Source organism: Neovison vison, chromosome 3 (genome assembly GCF_020171115.1).
Source record: "Neovison vison isolate M4711 chromosome 3, ASM_NN_V1, whole genome shotgun sequence".
Lineage (NCBI taxonomy): Eukaryota > Metazoa > Chordata > Mammalia > Carnivora > Mustelidae > Neogale > Neogale vison.
The window spans coordinates 98,561,507-98,587,611 of NC_058093.1; the positions used below are offsets into that span (position 1 = coordinate 98,561,507).

At 40.5% G+C, this 26,105-nt stretch overlaps 2 protein-coding genes across 2 annotated transcripts in view; one reads left to right on the forward strand and one right to left on the reverse strand.

Moving 5' to 3' along the window:
* Positions 1-23,750, forward strand: part of LYPD1 (LY6/PLAUR domain containing 1) — a 42,516-nt gene extending 18,766 nt beyond the window's left edge. Inside the window, exon 3 of the mRNA XM_044242597.1 lies at positions 23,318-23,750. Within this exon, the coding sequence (XP_044098532.1) occupies positions 23,318-23,553 (236 nt within the window). The 3' untranslated portion in view covers positions 23,554-23,750. The remainder of the gene's footprint in view (positions 1-23,317) is intronic.
* Positions 23,751-23,844: 94 nt separating this feature from the next.
* The window catches only part of GPR39 (G protein-coupled receptor 39), a 203,334-nt gene continuing 201,073 nt past the window's right edge, over positions 23,845-26,105 (reverse strand). The window contains exon 2 of the mRNA XM_044242596.1: positions 23,845-24,500. Within this exon, the coding sequence (XP_044098531.1) occupies positions 23,995-24,500 (506 nt within the window). The 3' untranslated portion in view covers positions 23,845-23,994. The remainder of the gene's footprint in view (positions 24,501-26,105) is intronic.

A 26,105-nucleotide genomic window follows, 5' to 3' on the forward strand; every position in this document is an offset into this window, starting at 1 on the left:
GGGGGAGTGCGTGCATGTTAACAACAGGCCCTTTAGTGCAGAGTGCAGGAAAGACCCTTGATGGAGAGGTGGGGCCAAAGGGGTAGTAGCCACACCAGTGATTCGGTGCATGGAAATGGCCTTGTACCTATGGGGCACCCGCCAGGTCAGCCTAGAGACTTCTGGGTCAGAATGCTAGCCTGAGAGTTACGTTGTAATATCCAGGGTTGTTGCGTTCCACAGCCCAGACCTCTTCTGGGCTGTGGTCAAGCCAGGTTGTTCCAGGTGCCTTCTATTCTGTCTGCTCAAGCTGTGGAGATCCAGCTGCGTTCAGGGCAGGCAGAAGGAGCTGGACTCCCGCAAAGAGAAAACACTATCTTTCTTCTTCCCCTCGTGTAATCAATAATTCAACCCTGTAAAGCAAGCCCGATGCCTGATGGAGTGCTTGCTGCAGAGAAGACGACAGGGGCCATCCAGCATCCACACCAACTTCTAACACTTTCTTTCTTTCTCTCTCCCTCCTGCCCCAGCTCCTGGCCTACCTTTGGTTTTTCTGCATCTAAATGCACACTGAGCGTGTTGGCTAAAATGTGACCCATATACAGTCCAAGAGGAATGGAGACAGAATGGGAAAAGCTGTGGAGGAAAGGGAGGGAAGGAGCCAGTCATTTTAAATGTCGGAACAGATCAGTAATGACTGAAGTCACCGTCCCCTCTGCGTGCTGTACCATGGCGTGCGTAAATTCGTTAAGTGGCCACTTCTGTGAATTAAGGGTATGAATTAGAAAATGCCCATGGACAGATAACAACAGTAAAAAATAATAGCAACAGCAAACTTAGAGAGAACCTACATTGTGTCGGGCCCTCTTTCCAAGTGCCCTAACTTGGAAAGATTGTTTCTAGTGTCTGTTGAACAGGGAGGACCCGTGATGACACTGAAATGTTTTCATGCTCTTTGGACACATTTCAGTCCCACTCTACGTTTAATTCCAGTGTGCAGGGCATAGATGATCGCGTTCCTTTTTCCGTGTTTTCACGTTCTGTGTCTTCAGCATGACTCTCGCAAGCACAGTTCCCTTCAAAGTCTAATTCCACTGGTCCCAGGGAGTAGGTACAGTTCTACATTGGCCTGAATTCCCCTGGAAGTAAACTCAGTATTTTTATCTTACCTGTCCTTCATTCCTCTGCAGGCCTATCATTCACATCCTAAATCAGGTGGATTAATATGAATGACTTCCTCTGGGAGAACAATTTGTGATATTTTTAAAGCCGACATAGCCACCCATCTTAATCCAAGAGTCCCCCAAGAGGCCACTCCTCCCCTAAAGACTTAAAGAGGATTAAAGTGTTAAATGCTGGGCATCGTGATTAATTTGGTGATAGTGGGTAGCGTGTTCCGCAAGAACACTCGTGGTCCGTGGTGGAGAGCCGCGAGAAATGACCGGGCATCAGCGGCACAGGTCTCGGAGGCCCTGCAAGGTATGGAATGGCTGGGAGCTGGCCCAAGCTGGGGTTAGCCCAGCCTTGTGTGATGGACAGCACTTCCTCACCCTGCTGAGCCTGCCAGCCCTGGGTCTGAATCCCCATTACCAAGGCATTGCCTTTCCCAGCCCAGCCTGTTTGAATCAAGGCCTTCAGGTTCCTGTAACCTCTATTACCCAAGCCCCAGCAGCCTAGGAATAAACCTTTGGTGGCTGCTAGTCAGAAGAACACCCGCTACCATGGGACCTCCAGGCCCCCTTTAAGTGATCCTTTCTCCTTCTGTGTTCTTCCTTCCCACTGTTCATTTTCTTACTCATTCATTCAGTATTTTTTGAGCCTTTCTGTGCCAGACACTGTTCTAATTCCTGGAGCTATGGTCTATTAATAAAGATATAACAGTAAAAATATGTCAGGTGTTGGGAGTGATTAAAAGAAAAGTCGTGTAGGGAAGGGGCATCCCTCGGCTATTTGGGGAAGTTTCCAGAAGGTGTCTCCCTGCTGCTCTTAGACACTGGCTTCTCTGGCACAGGGTGGCTGCAGAGGGCTTTAGGGCAGCCACAAAGGTGGAGGAAAAGCGCACCCTGCCCTCCGTGCTGCGAAAACCACACAGGGCTGTGCCCCATTGGCTGCACCTGCCTGCATTTCCAGGGAAGCCCCAAGGCCGGGAAGGCTATCTGGAGGCTGCGGTGGAGTGGACCTTCACCTGCCCCCCGCCCCGCCAGGTGCCACGTGCTGCTGTGTGCTTCAAGTCTCAGGTCAGGCAAGCAGCTTATGCAGTTTATACTTTCCATGTCTATTAATTTGTCCTGACAGATGCAATCCACAAAACTATTCCTACTGTACGATATTCAAATATTGCAAATAAATCACTCATGCTTCCTGACTGGGGCCCATTCCTAAAGGGACAACCACTGCTCAGTGGTGGCCTTCTGGACCTCTCTCTCCCGCTCTTAAACATAAATTCACACACTCAGTTTTGTACGCACACACCTACAGACCCAGTGCAGGAGCACATATTGTATTGCTTTGTGGCTTTTTTCTTAAACAAAGGGTCTATATATAAAATTTGGAAATTCATTTTCATACTTAGAACCACATCAGCATATGGAGTGAGTCAATCAGTATATTGAGCCAGCTGAATACAGAGCTCTGCACGTGTCTGTTTCTCTTTCTTTCTTTCTTTCTTTCTTTCTTCCTTTTTAAAAGATTTTATTTATTTGTCAGCACAAGCAGGGGGAGCAGCAGGCAGATGGAGAAGCAGGCTCCCCGCTGAGCAGGTTGCCCATGGGACTGGATCCCAGAACCCTGGGACCATGACCTGAGCCAAAGGCAGATGCTTAACCAACTGAGTCACCCAGGGATCCCGTGAACTGCTGTTTAACTTCCCATAGTATATGTACACCCTTCTCCTATTAAGGGTGAGAGGGTGTGTTTTGTTTAGAAGGGTAGACGCAGGTGCCTGCATGGCTCAGTTGTTAAGCAACTACCTTCAGCTCAGATCACGATTCTGGAGTCCTGGGATCAAGTCCCACATCGGGCTCCCTGCTCAGCTGGTAGCCTGCTTCTCCCTTTCCTCCCTGCTCCTGCCCTCTCTCACTGTCTCTGTTTCTCTCTCTCCAATAAATAAATAAATCGTTAAAAAAAAAAAAAGACGCTGAGAAGTGGAACTGGGAACTGTTGGATTTGTACATTTCAAATTAGTATAGATCCTTCCACTTGGTCCTTCTGCCAATTTCTAGTCCTCCAGCAGCCACGAGAGGGCAGGTTCCAGTTTGCTTGCCACCTCTCCTCTCTTGAGCCCAGATCCAAGCTCCTGGGGACTGGGTTCAAGGGAAAATGAAAAGAAGGGTAGACATGAGTAACCCTGTCCAGTGACCCCGAGATTTGGGTTCCCTGCCAAGTCTTCAGGATGTTCTTCTTGAGGGTGTGTTTATTCTCAGGAGCCCTCTGGTGGACGCAGCCAGGAAGGGATGTGTGCCAGATTCTGAAAGAGAAGGCATCTACTAAAATGACTCTTTGGGGACATTGTTTACTTTAGAAGGTTTAAAAAAATATATATATATATGCTTTGTTTGCAATGTTCTGATTTCAAATGATAAAAACCAGCTTTACGGGGCATTTTTTCATCCCTGTCCTATGGCCACCCATTACCCCTCCCCAGAGACAGCAGTATTAGTATAGGTGCAGCCAAAGTAAACACCAGAGACAATCAGTGTTGTCTCTTTCTTGTGTTCTTCCAGAACTATTTCATGAGTATATATGCAAAATGTATATATGTATGTGTAATTTTTGTCACTTGTGTCCCCTGGTAAGCCATGTCACACAGTGCGTAAGAGCAGAGCTCTAAAGGCAGGCTTCCTGAGTTCTAATTCCAGCTCTACCTTCTAATGCCCTGCATGGCCCCTAAGCTAATTATTTAACCTTTTCTGCCTCAGTTTCCCCATCTGCAAAGTGAGGATTATTGCTAGAGTTATAACAAAGATTAAATGACGTATTATCTGTAGAGCCCTTAAAACTCTATCTGGAACATCGTAAGAACCATGGACTCATTTGTTAGTTAAAAAAAAAGAAAGAAAGAAAAGAAAAAAAGGAACTGTCTGCCTATGCTGTGTTTCCTTTCTTGATATTTGCATATATTTTGAAATGATCATCACAATGCCTAGTTAACATCCATCATCATACTGTTACAAACAATGATTTCCTTGTGATGAAGAATTTTAAAATCTACTCCCTTAGCAACTTTCAAATATGCAATATAGTATTATTATAGTCCCCCTGCTGTACATTACAGCCCCAGGACTTAATTAGTTTATAACTGGAAGTTTGTAGCTTTTGACTCCCTTCACTCACTCCACCCACACCCCACCTCTGGCAACCACCAATCTGTTCTCTGTATCTGTGAGCTTGGCTTGTTGCTGTTTTAAAATTCCACGTATAAATAAGATCAGATGTTATCTGTCTTTTTCTGACTTATTTCATTTAGCATCATCGCCTCAAGGTCCATCTATGTTGTTACAAATGGCAAGATTTCATTCTTTTTATGGGGGAATAGCATTCGAGTGTGTGTGCCACACCTTCCTTAGTCACGCAGCGGTAGACACTTGGGTTGTTCTCATGGCTTGTCTGTTGTCAGTAGTGCTGCAATAAACAAGGAGAGGCATATATCTTTTCAAATTAATGCTTTCATTATCTTTGGTTATATACCCAGATATAGAATTGCTGGATTATATGGTAGTTCTATTTTTAACTTTTTGAGGCCCCTCCATGCTGTTTTCCATGGTGGCGGCACCGGTTTGCACTCCCACCCACAGTGCACAAGAGTTCCCTTTTCTCCACATCCTCACCAACAACTGTTATCTCTTGTCTTTTTAGTAGTAACTGTCCTAACAGGTATGAAGGGGTACCTCATTGTGGTTTTGCTTTGCATTTCCCTGATGATCAGTGATATTGAACATCATTCCATGTATCTGTTGGCCATCTGTGTATCTTTGGAAGACTTGAGGTCATCTGCCCGTTTTTAATAGAATTGGTTTTGTTTTTTGTTTTGTTTTGTTTTGCCTTCAAGTTATATGAGTTATTTATAGATTTTGGATATTAATCCCTTATCATATATATGATTTGTCAGTATTTTCTTCCATTCTTTAGGTTTCCTTTTCGTGTTGCTGATGGTTTCCCTTGCTATACAGAAGTTTCTAGTTTGATGTAATCCCACCTGTCTGTTTTTGCATTTACTCTGTTTGCTTTGGGAGTCAGAGCTAAAAAAAAAATCCTTACCAAGAGTGATGTCAAGGAGCTTACTGACTGTGTTTTCTTCTAGGAATTTTGTTGTTTGAGTGTAACATTTAGGTCTTTGATACATTTGAGTTAGTATTTCTGGATGATATAAAATAGTATTCCAGTTTTATTCTTTTGCCTGTGACTGTCCGGTTCTCTCAACACCATTTACTGAAGAGACTGTCCTTTCCATGGTAATTTTTGGTTCCTTTGTCAGAAATTAATTGACCATATATATACATTGGTTTATTTCTGGGCTGTCTACTCTGTTCTGTTGATCTGTGTGTCTGGGTTTTTTAAAGATTTTATTTATGTATTTGACAGAGACAGAGATCACAAGTAGACAGAGAGACAGGCAGAGAGAGGGGGGGGAAGCAGGCTCCCTGCTGAGCAGAAAGCCCGATTCAGGGTTCCATCCCAGGACCCCAGGATCATAACCTGAGCCAAAGGCAGAGGCTTAACCCACTGAGCCACCCAGGTGCCCCGTGTGTCTGTTTTTATGCCAATACCATACAGTTTTGATTCCTACATTCCTTTGTAATATAATTTGAATTTGGAAGTCTTTTGCTTCTAGCTTTGTTCTTTCTCAAGATTCTTTTGGCCTTTTCAAACTCTTCTGTGACTCCATACAGATTTTAGGGTTGTTTGTTCTATTGCTGCGATCAATGCCACAAGAATTTTGATAAGGATTACATTGAATCTGTACATTGCTTTAAGTTGTATGGACATCGACTATATTTTTCTAATCTATGAGCATGAAATATCTATCCATTTGTTCAATTTCTTTCAGTATCTTAAAGTTTTCAGAGCACAGATCTTCTACCTTTTTGTTAAACTTATTCCTAGCTATCTGCATTTGTAAATGGGATTGATTTCTTAATTTCTCTTTCTGCTAGTTTCTTATTAGTATACAGAAATGCAACAGATTTTTGTATAATAATTTTGTATCCTGCAGCTTTTCTGAATTCATTTATTAGTCCCAATAGATTTTTGGTACAGTCTTTGGGTTTGCTGTGTATAATATCATGTCATCAGGAAATAGAGATGGGTTTTTTCCCAATTTAGTTGCCTCTTATTTCTTTTTCTTGCCTAATTACTCTGGTTAGGGTTTTCAAAATTGTGTTGCATTTGATCTTAGCTGACAGGTCAAGAAGCAATTCAATGATTAAATAAAATTTATATAAAAATTTAAATAAAATGGTGAGAGTGGGCATCTTTTTCTTTTCCTGATCCTAGAGGAAAACCTTTTAGCTTTTCACCATTGAGTATGGTGTGAGCTGTGAGCTTGTTGTATATGGCTTTTGTTATGTTGGGGTATGTTCCCTCTATACCCACTTTATTGAGAGATTCTATCAGAAATGGATATTGAATCTTTCAAAAGATTTTTCTGCATCTATTAAGATGATCATATGATTTTTATCCTTCATTTCATTCCCGTGGTGTATCACATTGATTGATTTGTGGATGTTGATCTATCCTTGCATCCCTGGATGCTCTTCTACTTGATCATCGTGTCTGATCCTTTTAATGTAATGTATTGAATTTGGTTTGCCAATATTTTGTTGATGATTATATGATTATCTTTTCATTATTGAGATATGATTGACATTAACCTTATATTAGTTTCAGGTGTACAGCCCTATTCGTTATGTGTACGTATTACAAAATGTCAGCACAGTAAGTCTAATTAACATCCATCACCACATATACTTACGATTATTTTTGTGATGAGAACTTTTAATATTTACTCTTTTATCATGTTTTTGTTTCATTTTTTAAAAACAAAATCCCTTGATGCTTATTCCCCCTTGTTTTACAGCTGCAAAGCATTCCATTGTGTGGATGGGTCACTGGGTGATTGTCCATTTTTTGCTGCTGCAAACCACTCTGAGATTAAGGACCTTGTATATAATCATTTTGCATGGGTGTGAATACATATGTAACTTAAATTCATAAAAGTGAAATTGCTGGGTTGAACTTCATAGTACTGATCGATGCTGCAAAATCACCTTCGTAGAATTTATACCTATTTTCCCTCTTCCTTTTTTTTTAAAGATTTTATTTATTTATGTGAAAGAGAGAGACACAGAGAGGGAACACAAGCAGGGAAAGTGGGGGAGAGAGAAGCAGACTCCCCGCTGAGCAGGGATCCTGATGTGGAGCTCGATCCCCGGACCCCAGGATCAGGACCTGAGCCAAAGGCAGATGCTCAACTGACTGAGCCCTCCAAGTGCCCCACTGTTTACACTCTTAACTGACAATGTGGGAAAGGACCTGTTTCCCACATACAGTGGGAATTCCAAATACTGTATTCTAACAAATACAGTGCTAATTAACTCTTGATCCTTGCCCAGGTGATAAATAATAATGGTATTTCAATACAGCTAATTAATTTGTATTTCTTTGTATGGAACCAGAGTGAATCTCTTTTCATTGTTTCAAAATTCCTTTTTACTTCCTTTCCTATAAACTGTTGATTTACTTCTCACATTGGTCTGATGGGTTATTATTTATTCCTTACTGATTCCTGGGACCTTTTTACAAATTCAGGAAATTTGCTCTTTCCGATTTGAGTTACAATTATTTCCCTGATACTTCACTTGTCTTTTTATGTAGTAATTTTATTAGAAAGATTTTTTTTCCAAAGCAACAGTTTTATTTTCCCTGTTCTGTATTGATAGCACTCTTTTGGATACAAGCATTCTATTTATAGACAGAAATAAAAATAATGACAAAGAAACAACTTACATAACTGTATATTTTAAGAGACAAATGGAATGTCTTATGGACTTCCTAGAATGTGAAATAGCACTTTAAATCATGTTCTTTGTAAAATGGTGTAATGGTAAATGTGCCTGTGAGAACAAATTTACCTGTAGTTTACCTCTGTTGCTATCAGTTTATCTTTGTTATACATGCCTTTGTTGTAGATTTATGGATGACGGAAATCTGTTATCTTCGTTATCATGGATTTCAGATTATTTTACTTCAAGGGCTTTTCTCACTGATGCTATTTTCTTCTTTTAATCTTTTTGATGATTTGCTTTTTTTTTTGTTAAAATTTTTTAAGTTTTTATTTAAATTTTAGTTAGCATATAGTGTAATACTAATTTGGGGTGTATAATATAGGGATTTAGCACTTTCATAAAACACCCACTGCTCATCACACTCATCATTTAACCCACTCCCCCACCTACCTCCACTCTGGTAACCACCAGTTTGTCCTCTATAGTTAAAACTCTATTTCTTGGTTTGCCTTCCTCTCTTTTTTCCCATTTCCTCATTTGTTTTGTTCCTTAACTTCCACATGTGTGAAATCATATGGTATTTGTCTTTAATCTGACTTATTTCATTTAGCATAATATTCTCTAGCTCCATTCACGTCATTGCAAATGGCAAGGTTTCATCCTCTTTTTAATGGCTGCGTAATATTCTATTGTGAATATATGTGTGCGTCTGTGTGTGTGTGTGTATATATGCATGTATGTAAACATGTGTATCTAAACACACACACACTCCACATCTGTTTTATCCATTCATCAGTCGGATGTTTATGCTGTTTCCATAATTTTAGCTATTATTGATAATGTTGCTATAAATATCGGGATTCATGTATCACTTTGAATCAGTATTTTTGTATCCTTTGGGTAAATACCTAGTTGTACAGTTGCTGGATCAAAAGGTAGCTCTGTTTTCAACTTTTTGAGGAACCTGCATACTGTTTTCAGAGTGGCTGCATCAGTTTACATTCCCATCAACAGTATAAGTGGGTTCCCCTTCCTCTACATCCTCACCAGCACAGGATATTTATTGCATTGTTAGTTTCAGCCATTTTGACAGGTGGGAGGTTATATCTCATTGTAACTTTGATTTGCATTTCTTGATGATCAGTGATGTTGAGCATCTTTCCATGTGTCTATCAGCCATCTGGATGTCTTCTTTGGAAAAATGTCTGTTCGTGTCTTCTGCCCACTTTTTAATTGGATTATTTGGTTTTGGGGTGTTGATTTTTATAAGTTCTTTATATATTTTAAATACTAATCCTTTATCAGATATTTCATTTGCAAGTATCTTCTCCCATTCTGTAGGTTGCCTTTGAGTTTTGTTGATTATTTCCTTCACTGTGCAGGTTTTTTGTTTGTTTGTTTGTTTGTTTTTTAAGATTTTATTTATTTGCAAGAAAGAGAAAGAACATGAGAGCAGGGAGGGACAAGCAGACTCCCCACTGAGAGGGGAGCCCAACACAAGGCTCAGTCCCAGGACTTGTGTTCATGACCTGAGTTGCAGTCAGATGCTTAACCAACTGATCCACCCAGGCACCCCACTGGGCAAAAGCTTTTGATTTTGATGAAGTCCCCATAGTTTATTTTTGTTTTTGTTTTCCTTGGCTTTAGAGACATATAGAAAAGAAGGTGTTTTGGCAAAAGTCAAGGAGGTTATTGCCTGTGTTTTCTTCTAGAATTTTTATGGATTCTGGTCTCACATTTAGGTCTTTCATCCATTTTGAATTCATTTTTGTATATGGTATAAAAAAGTGGTCCAGTTCCATTCTTTTGCATGTGGCTGTCCAGTTTTCCCACCACCATTTACTGAAGAGACTGTCTTTTTCCCACTGGATGTTCCTTCCTGCTTTATCAAGGATTAATTGACCATATAGTTGTGGGCTCATTTCTGGGTTTTCTCTTCTGTTCCATTGATCTTTATGTCTATTTTTGTGCCAGTACTATACTGTTTTGATCACTATGGTTTTGTAATACAACTTGAAGTCTGGAATTGTGATGCTTCCAGTTTTGCTTTTTTTTTTTTCAAGGTTACTTTGGCTATCTGGGGGTCTTTTTTGGCTCCATATGAATTTTTTTTTGGCTCCATATGAATTTAAAAGTGCTTGTTCTAACTCTATAAATTCTTTAAAATGTTAGTATAGTCTAATTTATTCGTCTTCTCTTTAATGGCTTCTGAGTGTGCATCATAGAATAGCCTTCACTATTCTTAAATGATAAATCTCCCAGGTCCCACAGTGTTTTTAGTACTTTCATGATTTTTTTTTTCAACATTTAAATCTTAGATCCATTTGAAATTTATCCAGATAGGCTGTGAGGGATGGAACTGGTAAATAGTTCTGAGCTATGATCTGGCCCTTCATACTTAGCAACCTTTCAGCCCGAGTCTTATTCTATGTGTGTCCACCCCTTGCTTCTTCAGAATTTCCCCTGTGGTTTTCTTACCCAGTTCTTCCATCACATGCCACCCTGACTTTCTCAGGTCTAAACTCAGGGACATTTTCTTAAAACCTTATGGCTGCCTGTGTGGTGTTCAGTCACATGCTCCTTGTAGGGAAATTCTCATCATTCTCTACAACCACTTCCTGTTTGTCCCTGGCCCCCCTCTCCATTCCCATTCTCCCTGGTGTAGAGTCTGGATTGGAACTGGAAGCCTCTTTCTGAGGCTCTGAGGTTTATTTTTACTTCCTGGCAGATTAGAAACCATAAACTTTCTGTCCCAGCCTCAACCTCAGCCTTATCCCCTGGCTCTCAAAGGCAGTTTTACCAGGACATTTCTACCACTTTGATTTCAAACATATGAGAAAAATGCTCTTCTGTTTTCTCAGAGTTCTTTTTAATCCTGACTTTGCTGGTTCCCACTAGTAAAACACCTACATTCTTCCTCTACCTCCGCCAACAGTTGAATATTAGAGCATTTTTTCTTTGTTCTTTTTGAATATCTCCAAACCCCGGGGCCTTAATACCACAACACCAGCTGGTTGCCCATCACTACTTTTGATGTCTGTTAGGTCCAAATGTCCTTTCATCTGATTAGAAATCTTTTTGATCACCTCTGATCTCTTCCACAGTATCTGTAGCTCTGGTCTCCAGGACTTAGACTTCCCCTTGGGAGGTTCACAGTGGTGGACAAGCAGGACAGCTGCTGTGAGCCTCATGGCTCATGCAGGAACCATTCTGGCGGGCTCATTACTCCTGGATCTCCCCATGGTGCCCTGGCCCCGAGTAGCCAATCAGTGGACGCATCTCTGTCGCATCAGACCTGTTCTCTTCCCCCCAACCCCTTAGTACAGTGAATATCCTTTTTGTAGGGATGGAATTTATAACTTTTCTCTTCATAGAGTCTTTTTTGTGGTGTCTATTCTTGAACCCTTTCTTAAGGGCTAAGAGCTTCCACCTGACCACAGATCTGCCCCCCCCAACTACACACACACACACACACACACACACACAGACACACACCCTTACAAAGATAGATTGTTTCTGACTAAAGATGGGCAGGTGGCAGCAAAAGTGCAGATTGTGGCTCTGTTGGCACATCTCTTTGTAACTTCAGGCATAATTTTTTTCAGGGTTTTTTAAGGTTAAAATTATTTTTTAAATTACTTTTTGTTATTAAGGTATAATTTACAGGTATCATTCTTTATTTCAGGCGGACAACATAAAGATTCGGTATTTGTCTAGTGTGAAATGATCACCACAGTAGTAAAGCTAGTTAACATGTGTCACCATACATAGTTATGGAGTTTTTCTTCTTGTGATGAGAACTTTTAAGATGCAGTCTCTTAGCAACTATCAGTACATCTCATTATGTCATTGCCATGCTGTCCATTCCATCCCTGTGACTTACTTATTTTTTAACTGGAAGTTTATACCTTTTGACTCCTTCACCCACCTGCCACTTCCCATCTCTGGCAGCCACAATCTGTCTTCTGTATCTATGACTTTGGCTTTCTTTTGTTTTGGTTTTTAGATCCACACGTAAGTAAGATCAAATGGTTTTATCTTTCTCTGTCTGACTTCTTTCACAAATGGCAAGACTTTCTTCTTTATGGCTGAGTAATACTCCATTGTATATATGTCACATTTTCTTTATCTACTCATTTGATTGATGCACATTTAGGTTGTTTCCATAGCTTAGTTATTATAAAGAACCCTGTAATTTAATGTAGGGACATATATATCTATTCAAAATAGTGTGTTTGTTTTCTTCAGAAAAATACTTAAAAGTAGAATTGCTAAATCCTATGGCACTTCTCTTTAATTTTTTGAGGAAACTCCATACTACTTTCTGTAATGGCTGCGACTGTTTACATTCCCACCAATAGTGCACAAGGGTTCCCTTGCCCCAAATTTTCACAAACGCTTGTTACTTCTTATTAGTAATAACCAACCTAACAGGTATGAGGTGATATTTCATTATGGTTTGATTGCATTTCCCTGATGACCAGTGATTTTTTTTTTTTAAGATTTTATTTTTTATTTGAGCGAGAGAGATCACGAGCAGTAACAGAGGCAAGGGGACAAGCAGACTCCCTGCTGAGCAGGGAGTCTGACATGAGGCTCCCAAGATCATGATCTGAGCCGAAGTCAGAAGCTCAATCGAGTAACCCAGAAGCCTGATGATCAGTGATTTTGAACATATTTTCATGTACCTGCTGGCCATCTATATGTCGTTGGAAAAATGTCCATTCAGATCCTTTGTGTGTTTTTTAGTTGTAATGATTGTTTTTTGTTAATGAGTTGTAATAGTTCTTTACATATTTTGGATAGTAATCCACTACCAGATACATGATTTACAAAATTTTCCCCATTCAGTAAGTTGCTTTTTCATTTTGCTGATGGTTTCTTTTGTTGTGCACAAGCTTTTCAATTTAAGTTCCTTATACTTAGTAATTATTGTTATTGGAGCTTTTGCTTTTAGTATCAAATACCAAAAATCATCATGAAGACCAGTGTCAAGTTGCCTATTCCTCATGTTTTCTTCTAGGATTTTTATGATTTCAGGTCTTACATTCAAGTCTTTAATCCATTTTGGGTTAATGTTTGTCTTTGGTGTTAGGCACTCATCCAGTTTTCCCAACACCGTTTATTGAAGAGACTGTTTTCCCCCCTGTTGTATATTTTGGGCTCTTTTTTGGCTTGTAATCCATTCATAGTAGTCTCATGATCCTTTGTGTTTTTGTGGTATTATAATGGCCCCTCTTCCATTTCTTGTTTTATTTATTTGAATCCTCTCATTTTTCTTAGTCTTTCTAGCTACAGGCTTGCCAGTTTGATCTTTTCAAAAAACCAACTCCTAGTTTGGTTATTCTTTTTTATTGCTTTTCTGTCTTCTACGTCATTCACTTCTGCTTTGACCATTATTTCCTTCCTTCTGCTAACTTTGAACTCTGTTCTTTTTCTGGTTCCTTGAGGTGTAAAGCTAGGTAGTTTGAGACTTTTATTTCTTGAGGTAGGTATTTATCACTATGAACTTCCTTCTTAGAATTGCTTTAGCTGCATTCCTAAGTTTTGTTATGACGCATTTCCATTATCATTTGTCTTAAGGTATTTTTTAATTTGTCTTTATTTCTTTGTTGACCCACTGGTGGTTTAGTAGCTTATTGTTTAATCTCCACGTATCTGTGAAGTTCCAGTTTTCTTCTTCTGAATAATCTCTAATTTCATACCACTGAAAAGATGCTTGATACATTTTCACTTTTCTCAAATTTGTTAAGACTTGTTTCGTGACTAAAACATATGATCCATTCTGAAGAATGTTCCATGTGCACTTGAGAAGACTGTATATTCGGTTGCTTTCCCCTGCTCACATTATTACAGTATTTCTGATGATGTTTTCTGTGCTGTACTTTTTCATTTCTGTGACTTATTTTACAACTGGAGGTTTGTAACTCTTAACCCTCTTCATCTGTTTTGCCTGTCTCCCACCCACTGCTTCTCTAGCAGCCACAAGTTTGTTCTCTGTGTTTAAGCATGTTTGGTTTCATTTTGTTTTTATTGTTTAGAGGAAGAGAGAGAGTGAGAGTGTGAGTGGGGGTAGAGAGGCAGAAAGAGAGGGAGAAGCTTAAACACACTCTGTGACCAACATAGAGCCCAAAGCAGGGCTTGATCTTATGACACTGAGATCATGACCTGAACTAAAACCAAGTCAGACACTTAACCGACTAAGCCATGCAGGCACCCTTGTTTTGTGTTTTAGATTTCACAATATAGGTGAGTTCATTTAGTATATTTCACATAGCATAATACTCTCCAGGTCCATCCATGTTGTCAAAACGACAAGATTTCATTCTTTTTTATTGCGGAGTTTGTACATTTTTAGCACATATGGACAGTTGGGTTCTTTCCATACCTTAGCTGTTGTACATAATGTTTCAATAAACATAAGGTTGCATATATCTTTTTTTTAAAGATTTTATTTATTTATTTAACAGAGAGAGAGATCACAAGTAGGCAGAGGCAGGTAGAGAGAGAAGGGGAAGCAGGCTCGCTGCCGAGCAGAGAGCCTGATGTGGGGCTCAATCCCAGCACCCTGAGATCATGACCTGAGCCAAAGGTAGAGGTTTAACCCATTCAGCCACCCAGGTGCCCCTATCTTTTTAACTTAGTGTTTTGTTTTATTGGGATAAATACTCAGTAGTAGAATTACAGGATCATATAGTATTCATATTTTTTTTAATTTTTTGAGGGAACTTCATACTGTTTTCCACAATATTTATACCAATTTACATTCCTACTGATAGGACATGAAGGTTAAATCCCTGCCAAAATTCACTATTTCTTGCGTTTTTGATACCAGCCACTCTGACTGGTGTGAGGTCATTATCTCACCATGGTTTTGATTCACATTGCTCTGATGATGAGTGATGTTGAATCTTTCCTCACGTGTCTGTTGGCCATCTGTATGTCTTCTTTGAAACGATGTCTATTCAGGTTCTCTGTCCATTTTTAATTGACTATCATTATTTTTTGGTGTTCAGTTGTGTAAGTTCATTTTATATTTTGTATATTAACCCTTACCAGATATATTACTTGAAAACATCTTCTTCTATTCAGTGGGCTGTCTTTTTTGTTTTATTCATGTTTTTCTTTGCCTTGCAAAAGCTTCTTTAATTTTGTCATAGTCCCAGTAGTTTACTTTTGCTTTTGTTTTCCTTGCCTGAGGAGATATAACCATATGTGTGTTGTTAAGACTAATGCCCTTGGAAAATATTGCCTCTATTTTCTTTGAGGAGTTTTATGGTTTCAGATCTCATATTTTGGTCTTTAATCCATTTTGAGTTTATTTTTGTGTATGGTATAAGAAGTGGTACAGTTTTATTCTTTTCTATTTCTTGTCCAATTTTCCCTATACCATTTATTGAAAAGACTGTCATTTCCGGGGTGCCTGAGTGACTCAGTCATTAAGAGTCTGCCTTCGGCTCAGGTCATGATCCCAAGGTCATGGGATCGAGCCCCACATCAGGTTCCCTGCTCATCCGGAAGCCTGCTTCTCCCTCTCCCATGCCCCCTGCTTGTATTCCCTGTCTCGCTGTCTCTGTCAAAAAAATAAATAAAATCTTTAAAAAAAAAAAAAAAGGCTGACATTTTCCAATTGACTGTTCTTACCTCCTTTGTCATGGCTTATTTGACCACCTAAGGGTGGGTTTATTTCTGGGCTCACTATCCTATTCTTTGGATCTATATTTTTATGCCAGTACCATACCATTTTGATTACTATAGTTTTGTAGTATATCTTGAAATCTGGGATTAAATGTGATACCTCCAGTTTTATTCTACTTTCTGAAGATTGCTTTGGCTGTTCAAGAGCTTTTGTGGTTCCATACAAATGTTAGGGTTATTTGTTCTAATTCTATGAAAAATGCTATTGGTATTTCGATGCGGACAGCACTAAATCTGTAGATTGCTTTGGGTAGTATGGGCATTTTAACAATAGCCTTCCAATCCACGATCATGAAGTATCTTTCCATTTGTTTGTATCATCACTTTCTTTCATCAGTGCATTTTAGTTTTCAGAGTATAGCCTTTCACCTCCTTGATTCAATTTATTCCTAGGAATTGTTTATTTTTGTGCAGTTGTAAATGGGACTGTTTCCTAGTTTCTCTTTCTGCTACTTTGTTAGTAGTGTACAAAAATGCCACCGATTAACTTTGAACCTTGCAGCTTTATGGAATTGACCTATTCATTAAGGCTTTCTATATGAGGTGTCATGTATTCTGTAAATAGTCAGTTTTACTTCTTATCAATTCAGATTCCTTTTCTTTCTTTCTTGATTGCTATCACCAGGCCATCCATTATTATGTTTAATAAAAATGGTGAGAGTAGACATCCTTGTTCGGTTCCTGATCTTAGAAGGAAAGCTTTCAGTATTTCACTACTGAGTGTGATGTTAGGTGTGGGTTTTTCACATATGGCTTTTATTATGTTGAGGTATGTTCTCCCTAAACTCACTTTGCTGAGAGTTTTTTTAAGTCATGAACGTTGTTGTATTTTATCAAATGCTTTTTCTGATACCCACTGAGATGGCCATATGGTTTTTATCCTTCCTCTTGTTAGTGTGATATATTGATTTGTGAGTATGGAACCAACCTTGCATTTCTGGAATAAATCCAACTTGATTATGGTGAAGCACTTAAAATATTTTTGAGTTTGCTTTGCTAATATTTATGTTCCTGGGGGATATTGGCCTTGTAGTTGTCTTGCTGCTGCTGTTGTTTTGTTTGTTTGGTTTTTGGTAGTGTTTTTTCTGGTTTTGGCCTCATGGTAATGTGGGCCTCAAAGAATGAACTTACAGGTTTCCCCCCCACTTCTATTTTTTTTGGAATAGTTTAAGAAGAATAGATATTAATTTTTTTTTTTAATGCTTGGTAGAATTCACCTGTGCCACCATCTGGTCCTGAACTTTTGTTAGTTTGGACCTTTTTGATTACTGATTCACTTTTATTACTAGCATCTTGTCTGTTCAAATTTTCTATTTCTTCCAGATTCAGTTTTGGAAGGCTGTATTTTTCTAGAAATTTATCTAGGTTGTTTAATTTATTGGCATATAACTTTTCATAGTTTCTCTTACAATCTGTGATAGCATTTGCTTTTCATTTCTGATTTTGAGTGTTCTTTTTCCTTGAGGAGTCTGACTAAATGTTTATCAATTTGGTTTATCTTTTCAAAGAATGAACTCTTGATTTTATTGACCTTTTCTACATTTTTTGTCTGTAGCTAGTATTTTTCGGACCTAATCTTTATTTAATTTCCTTTTCCTTTCTTCTAACTGGGCTTTGTTGTTCTTCTCTTTCTAGTTCCTTTAGGTATAAAGTTAGATTAAGATTTTTCTTGTTTCTTGAGTTATTCCTATATGAATGTAAACTTCCCTCTTAGAACTGCTTTTACTGTGTCTCAAAGATTTTTGTGTTTTCACCTTAATTTGTCTCCATGTATTTTTTTATTTCCTCTTTGATTTGTGATCCATTTGTTATTGAGTAGAATATGTTTGTTTTTGTTTTTCTTTTTCTTTTTTTTTTCCCCTGGTAATTGATTTCTAGTTTCATGTTGCTATGTTTGGAAAAGGTAACAATATCAAGTATAGTGTAGTAACAATACTTACTTGGTATTACTTCAGTTTTCTTAAATTAATTGAGATCTGGTTTGTGGCCTAACATACCTGTCTTGGAGAGTTTCTATGTGTACTTGAAAAGAATGTATAGTCTGCTGTTTGGGTATGGAATGTTAGTTCCATCTGGCTTAACATGTCACCAAAAGCCACTGTTTCTTTGTTGATTTTCTGTCTAGATGAGCCATTGATTTGAGGGGGTGGGGGTTAAAATTCCCTAGTCTTACTGCATTACTGTCAATTTCTTCCTTTGTGTCTCTTCATATTTGCTTTATGTATTTAGGATCTCCTATGATGGATGCATATTTACAATTGTTGTATCTTCTTTTTTAATTAAGCCTTTTATCATTAGATAATGCCCTTCTTTTTCTTTCACTCTATTCTTTGTTTTAAAATATTTTTTATTTGATAAAAATTGCTACGCTGGCTTTTTCCCACCCCTTTCATCTGCATAGAGTACCTTTTTCCATCCCTTCACCTGTGTCTTTAGGTCTGAAGTTAGTATCCTGTAGGCCGCAGATAGATGGGTGTTGGTTTTTTATCCATCTGGTCACCTTCTTTTGATGATAGCATTTAGTCCATTTACATTTAAAGCAATTATTGATAGGTATGTATTTATTGCCATTTTAATTGTTTTCCAGTTGTTCTGGTAGTTCTACTCTGTTTCTTCTTCTCTGCTCTCTTTTGTGGTTTAATGGTTTGCTTTAGTGTTATGCTTGGTTTTATTTTTTGTGTATCTTTTATAGTTTTTTGGTTTGTGGTTACCATTGGCTTCATATGTAACATCCTACGTGCATAGCAGTCTATATTAAGTTGATGTTCACTTAAGTTCAAACACACTGTAAAAGCCTCACATCTTTACTCCCCTTTGATATTTCACATACATGTTATATTTTACATATTTTTATCTTGTGTATTCTTTGACTAATTTTTATAGATGTAAATAAATTTAACAACTTTTGTATTTTAATCTCTATATGGGCTTTATAAGTGATTAACCCAGTACCTTTACTATATGCTTGCTTTCACTCATGTAATTGTTTCCTTTCATAATTTTCCTCTAGTTATTATTTATATACATTTAAAGGATTCCTTTCAACATTTCCTTCTAGACCAGTGTCGTGCCAATGAACACTTTTAACTTTTATTTGGGAAACTCTGTTTCTCCTTCTACTCTGAATGATAGCTTTACTGGACAGAGTACATTCTTGGTTCTAAGTTTGCTTATTTTTTTCCTTTTAACACTTTGAATACATCATGAAACTCCCTTGCACCCTGCAATGTTTCTGTTGAAAAATCAGTTGATGGGGCACCTGGGTAGCTCAGTGGGTTAAGCCTCTGCCTTCGGCTCAGGTCATGATCTCGGGGTCTAGGGATCCAGCACCACATAGGGCTCTCTGCCTGCTTCTCTGCCTACTTGTGATCTCTCTCTCTCTCTCTTCCCCCCTCTCTGTCAAATAAATAAATAAAATCTTAAAAGAAAAAAAGAAAGAAAAATCAGCTGATAGCTTTGTTGTGGTTTCCCTTGCATATAACTTTTCTTTCTTCTTGCTGCTTTTAAGATTCTCTTTTTGTCACCACTTTTTGCCCTTTTAATTACTACGTATCTTGGTGTGCACCTTTTTTTTTTTTTTTTTTTTAGATTTTATTTGTTTATTTAACAGACAGAGATTACAAGTAGACAGAGAGGCAGGCAGGGAGAAAGAGGAGGAAGCAGGCTCCCTGCTGAGCAGAGAGCCCGATGCAGGACTCGATCCCAGAACCCTGGGATCATGACCTGAGTCGAAGGCAGCGGCTTAACCCACTGAGCCAGCCAGGCGCCCCTTGGTGTGCAGCTTTGATTCACCATCTTAGGGGCCCTCTGTGCCTCCTAGATCTGGATGTCTGTTGTCTTCCCCAGATTAGCCAAGTTTTCAGTTATTCCTTCAAATATGTTTTTGCCCTTCTCTCTCCTTCTCCTGGGATTCCTATAATACAAATCTTTTTTTAAAAAAGATTTTATTTATTTATTTGACAGAGAGATATCACAAGTAGGCAGAGAGGCAGGCAGAGAGAGAGAGGAGGAAGCAGGCTCCCTGCTGAACAGAGAGTCCAATGCGGGACTCAATCCCAGGACCCTGAGATCATGACCTGAGCCGAAGGCAGCGGCTTAACCCACTGAGCCACCCAGGCGCCCCTGTAATACAAATCTTTTAATGCTTCATGATGTTGCAGAGTTTCCTTAACTTGTTCTCATTTTTAATTCCCTTTTTCTTTTTGCTGTGAGCTTGGTGCTTTCCATTACCCTGTCTTCCAGGTTGATGATACCTTCTTTTGCATCCTCTAATCTGCTGTTAATTCCTTCCAGTGTATCTTTTCATTTCAGTTGTTGTATTCTTTAGCTCTGACTGGTTCTTTTTAAATCTCTCATCTCTTGTTGAAGTTCTGAGTTTATCCATTCTCTCCAGCGTATCTCAGCTTCACTTTTTTATTGTGAATCTATCTTGTTCTTTCATTTAAGACATATTCTTCTGTCTCATCCTCTCTAGTACTCTGTGTATGTTTCTGTCTATTAGGTGGCCTTGTATAGAAGAGGTCCTATGATGCTCTATAGTGCATCAACAGAACCAGGCCCTCCCATTGTGGCTGAACCACATTTGCTCTGGACATAGTGGGGTGGAGTTGGCCTCAGCCCAGCTGGCTGCAGTAAGCCACTTTGTTGCTATGGGCACTCCGGGCAGGGTTTGTTCCACCTGCTGTTGAGAAACCCAGCTACAGCCACTGTGAGCTTGCTGGTAGATTGGGGGCAGGGGGCAGCCCTCATCCTAACTATCTGTAATTAGTCTCTGCCCTACCTTCCCTGTACCAAAGGGCAGGACTTGCTTCTATGCATCCAGTTAAGACTCCTAGAAGCAGGCTTATCTCCTCCCTTTCTCAGAGCTGGAGTCCTTTGGATACTAGCAGAGTAGATACTAGCAAAGTACTAGAACTGGCTCCAGCAAGTGATGGCTGTCTAGGCTGGGGGAGGATGAGAAAAATGGTACCCAGCAGTTATCCAGAGAAATCTCCTAAAGATCCCTGCCCCTCCAGCACGCATTCTAAGATTAGTCAATACATGTCCATTACACATACCCCAGGCGCTTTGCAAAGTACTGTTTCTATGCTGTGTCTCAGGCCAGTTTATTTGGCATGCTGTCTCTTTAACCATGGGGACTTTCTTGCCTGTTGCCTTCTGGCTCTCCCAGAATTTAGGCCTGCTGATTTTTCAAAGCCAGACATTGTGGGAATGGCTATCTTAGTGCAAATCCTCAGGGCTAGGTTTAGCTAGTGTGGGGTCTGATCCCCTCACTCCTCTGTGCTCATGATTTCTCTCCCATTTGTGGTTATTTGTTCTAGGGGTTCACTTCTCAACTGCATCTCTAACCCTCCTATCCTCATCTATGTGGTGTTTTCTCTGTGGAGTTGTAGAATATCTGGTCTTCCAATTTTCAAGTTATTTTCAGTTAGTTGCATAGATATGGTTATTGCCTGGGTATGGCTGTGGAACGAGGTGAGCTCAGTATCCTCCTCCTGTGCCATCTTCTCTCTCTGCCCTGTGGCTTTTTGATGGGCTTAACATATACAGAACATTCCACCTCAAGTTCAATGTTACCGAAAGTGTAGGTTTCCTTGTTGATTTTCTGTCTGGATGGTCTGTTAACATAAATGGGGTATTAAGGTTCCCCAGGTATTGCATTTCTATTTCTCCCTTAGGTCTATTAATATTTGTTTTATAGATTTAGGTGCTTCTATGTTGGTGCATAAATATTTGCAAATGTTCTATCTTGCTGGATTGACCCCTTTGTGTAATGCCCTACTTTGTCTCTTATTACAGTCCTTTAGAGCCAGTTTTGTTCAAGTGAGCTCTCCCAGCTTTCTTTTGGTTTCCATTTGCATGCAGTATCTGCAGTTAGTTTGTAGGCACTGTAGAGATGGGTCTTGTTTTGATGGTGGTGGTGGTGTTTTAGTCCAGCCACTCTACATCTTTTTTTTTTTTTAAGATTTTATTTATTTATTTGATAGACAGAGATCACAAGTAGGCAGAGAGGCAGGCAGAGGTGGGGGGAAGCAGCCTCCCTGCCAAGCAGAGAGCCTGATTCGGGGCTTGATCCCAGAGCCCTAGATCATGACCTGAGCCGAAGGCAGAAGCTTTAACCCACTGAGCCACCCAGGCACCCCTATGGTATTTCTAGGGGGCATCTTCACCTTATCTCATTGTTTTTTGTTTTTTTACAGTGAAAAATACATTAAGTATTCTTAATTTTTAAAGTTCACTTCAAGAAAGTTTATTGACATTGAACTAGCAAATGACAGCAGAAGCTCCTAAAATGGCAATGGATAGAAAAATGTAGGGATTCTGAAAATAAAATGGGCAATGCCCAGCAGCAGGTTTCCTGCAAATCAGACAGTGCCTTTCACACACCTCACACACACACACACATCCTGTCTGAGATATCTTACCTGATCAATCTTACCAGAGCAGGTACAGTCTATTGTGTTTTAAAGTATTTCTTTACCTCCCATTTGGAAGTTTTAGGTTGCCCAATTCTTTACTATTTCTCCATAACCCAAAACCACGATTCAGAAGGGGGAGGAAGGTACAAACAGAAGCACTGCCTACAAACACCCATCTCCACAGGGAGCCCTCAGCTGTGCAGGGAAGCACACAAGCCAGAGCCACTCATGTCCAGGTCCAGCTTCAGTAGGAGATATTGTTGTCCTCTAACCACCCCACCCCCCGAAAAAAAAACATTTTTGTGGTTTACTGGCTGGCAACTTTGGTATATATACTAGTCAGGATGTGACAGAATGGGGCCAGAATTTAGGTTCAAATCCCAGCTCTTCTATTTCCCAGGAGTGTGACCTTGGGTAAGTTCCTAAATTTCTCTTGCTCTTCATTTCCCTATCTGTGAAATGGGGATCTCTCTTGTAGGGTTGAACCAGTATACAGTAGTCCACTGTAAACTGCATGGCCTACAGGTAAGCACGCAAATGAAATTAGCTATTATTTGACTTGAATAAGGTTCCAGCTTAAAGAACTTGAGTATTCAAGATAACCTCCTCTGAGGACTGTGCTGTCCGTTGGACAGGTTTTAAGTGCTCCTTCACATAACTACATAGTATGTTACTAAAAGGAGGTGGTGTGACGCTACATAGGCAGATGGCCATATATTCTGAGGGCAAAGTTGTTTCTTGGAATAAGGCTCTCCTGGGTACATTGTCAACATTGGGCCACGCCCTCTCTAAAATCTAGGGAACCTTGCAACCTCAGAAAAACCAGGGCCCCTTCAGCAGAGATCTTATTCTCATGGGGGTTAGTTCCTTGGAGAATTTTGGGATTTGATTACATCCATAGGTGATACATGAGATAGCTACAGCAATTTTAAAAAAAGGTAAATAATAATTTCTGTACCATTTTTAAAAGCGAACTTTGGTTTAATAGCTCTTTGTTCCAAACAGCTAGTGGAGATACCGCAATTTGTCATAAGTAATGGAGCTATATGGGGAAGAAGTCCTCTTCCTTATAGGTAGTGGTGGGGGAGGGGTGGGTGCTCAAGGAAACAACCCAAACTACCTTCCTCGCCCCTCCAGGTGCATGGGCTGTGGGAGGAGGAAGGATGAGCTCCCCTTTGGGCACCAGCATTAACCCAAGTCCTTGGGTTTGTGTTGCAGGCGTCATGTACCGGAAGTCGTGTGCGTCTTCAGCGGCCTGCCTCATCGCCTCCGCCGGGTACCAGTCCTTCTGCTCCCCTGGGAAACTGAACTCAGTGTGCATCAGCTGCTGCAACACCCCTCTTTGCAACGGGCCCCGGCCCAAGAAACGGAGCAGTTCTGCCTTGGCCCTCCGGCCCGGGCTCCCCACCACCGTCCTGCTCCTCCACTTGGCCCTCCTCTTGGCTCACTGCTGAAGCTGAAGGAGATGCTCACCCCTCCTGCTTTGTTCTTCGGGCCCTCTGCTCCCTCTGCTCCCCAAGCTTCTCCTGGGTGTCCTGTTATTCTGGGTGGGGAGGGGAGTGTGTTCTCTTTCGTTCAGTTCCTTCGTCACTGAAAGGCGCAGTGTAAAACATTTTTTGTAAGCTCTGAATAAATTCAGTCTGAATTTTCAGTGTGTATTTAAAGAAAGGGAAGGCGTAAGCAAAAGTCTGCCCTGTCTCTCCCGAGTCAAGGTCTAGCTGGCAGAATCCGCCCTTAGAAGGCACTTAGGTGGGCATCCATTTTCCCCCAAGGCCCCTAGCTCCCACTGCTGTTCCTCCTAAGGGCACAGTTCGTCCCCGCTGTGTCAGGATAATGTTGCTTTCGTTGGGGGAGTTAGAAGGCCGGTTAGCCTTCAAGGTTTCCATACCTGACATTCACACTTCATGCTCCTGCAAACCATTCCCCGTGGCAGGAGTGGGGGGTTTCATTGCCGAATTGGGCTCTAGTGACTCGAGACTCAATTGCTGGGGCTCAGACTGGGGCTTGGCCTCGCTCTGGAAAGTGCTCAAGAAAATCTTGTTCGTTCTTGCAGAGGAGTTGGAACGCGAAGCCCTGAAGATCAGGGGGCGGCGCGCCGAGCGGGTGCTGGCGGCGGTGCAGGCGCCGTGGGCGCGCAGGTGCTTGCTGTGGTTGGCGTGGGGCAGCGTCAGGTGGCAGCGCAGCACCTGGCCGAACACCCTGCGGAACTGCTGCGAGGACACGTTGTACAGGAGCGGGTTGATGACGGAGCTCAGGTAGAAGAAGGTGTCGGAGAAGGGGAGGAGGATCATGTACGCCCGGAAGTAGGTCTTGGTCCAGTCGTGCTTGGGTTTGGCCGCTGCCATAATCCTCCGCACCTGGTTAGGCATCCAGCAGACGGCCAAGGTCACGACAATCAGCCCTGAGCAGGCGAGAGGCAAGACAGAAACGGCATTAGAACAATAAGGCAAGAAACAAAATACTGAGCTCCCCAGATCTGCGCTTACCGGTCAGGAAATGGTACCGATTTTTCAGTGTTGTGCTTGACAGCTTCTCTTGCTGCTAGCAAAAAGGAATTTCACAGTGTTTCAAGCCCGGGGGGCGTGGACTGTGTGAGACCGTTAAATGCTTTAGACAATTGTTTGTACCTGTTGACAGCTCTTAATTTAAAAAAAAAGTTTTCATTGTTGGGTATCCAGAAAGCATATTATGTAGTCTAGCAATCCAGTTCTGTCTTTTTTAGGAAATAGATGTATACACTCTGCAAAATCAGGTGAAACAATATTTGTACTTTGAAGAATGTCCACATAAAGACCCAGTGATATTTTCAAGACAAATGGAAATGGTGTCCCTTGTCACAAAGAAGCATGTTTAGTCACACTGATTGTGCACTCAATTTCAAGGGACACAAAATCGGGAAGAGCCTGTCACTGAGAATGTTTCTTGGACATGTATTTACTAGGGGTGTACACCTGTAATTCTAATTCTCGTTCCTGCAACAGTACTTCTGTTCCTTTTTAAATATATTTCGTTGTGTCATCTCTTCCATCCTTGTGGGGGAAAAAGACAATTATCCTCAAGTAATGGAAAATACAAAACATCTTTCAAGTTTAGCCAATAGCATGCTCATGGCCTTTGTGGCTCTGAGCTACATCAGCCTCCAAAAGGATCAGACCTTCAAGGGACACCGCTCTGACCCGTAAACAGATCACAGGATGACTGTAGGGACATATTTGCATGCCCCTTTATTTACATCTCAACTTAACACACTCATCTCTATTTCTATGACCTCTGACAGAGAAAAGGAACATTTATCTACAGTGACCAAAAAAACAAAAACAACAACAACCAAAAAACACATCCCAAAAAAGGAAGACCAGTAATCTACAGAGCATTTGCTCTCTCCACTCCAGAGCCCAGGCACCAGAATGTAAGTTCCTGTGTGGAGAGCTGATATCTTAAAGCTGTGTACAGAATTTTTAGAAATGCTCCCTCCCTCTCCTAAATCTGCTTATCATAGTAAGGAAGATCCATTCACATTTTGAACCTTTGTATTTTCTAGGAAACCACAGGGAAGCGATGGTTAGCAATAATCTCTGACTGCCTCTGATCCATGGTAAACATTTTGTTCACAAATGCTCCCAGAAAACCAGCCCTGTTCATGCCTCCAGGGTTGGCCCTCTCACACGCACTCCCCTTGGCATGCCTTCCTTACCAGGTGGCTGAGTGGCCCTGGGTATGTTCTCTACCCCGGTAATAACCCAGTTCCCTCAACAAATCCTCCACAAATCCTAGCTGTCCCCAAAGAAGGCCCAGGAAGCTCCATTCCCCCTGATAATTTCCAAGGGTTTCTCTTGTCAAACCTCAGCCCAAGCTTAAAACACAAACCAGTTTGCTTATTTCATTGAGTTTGCTTCCCTGAGAACACTCAGTGAATCAAAAAAGCCAAAAAAAAAAAAAGAAAAGAAAAAGAAAAATCACCTAAGGAGTATCATCTGAATCACCTAGTTAAAGCTGGTGGATGGGA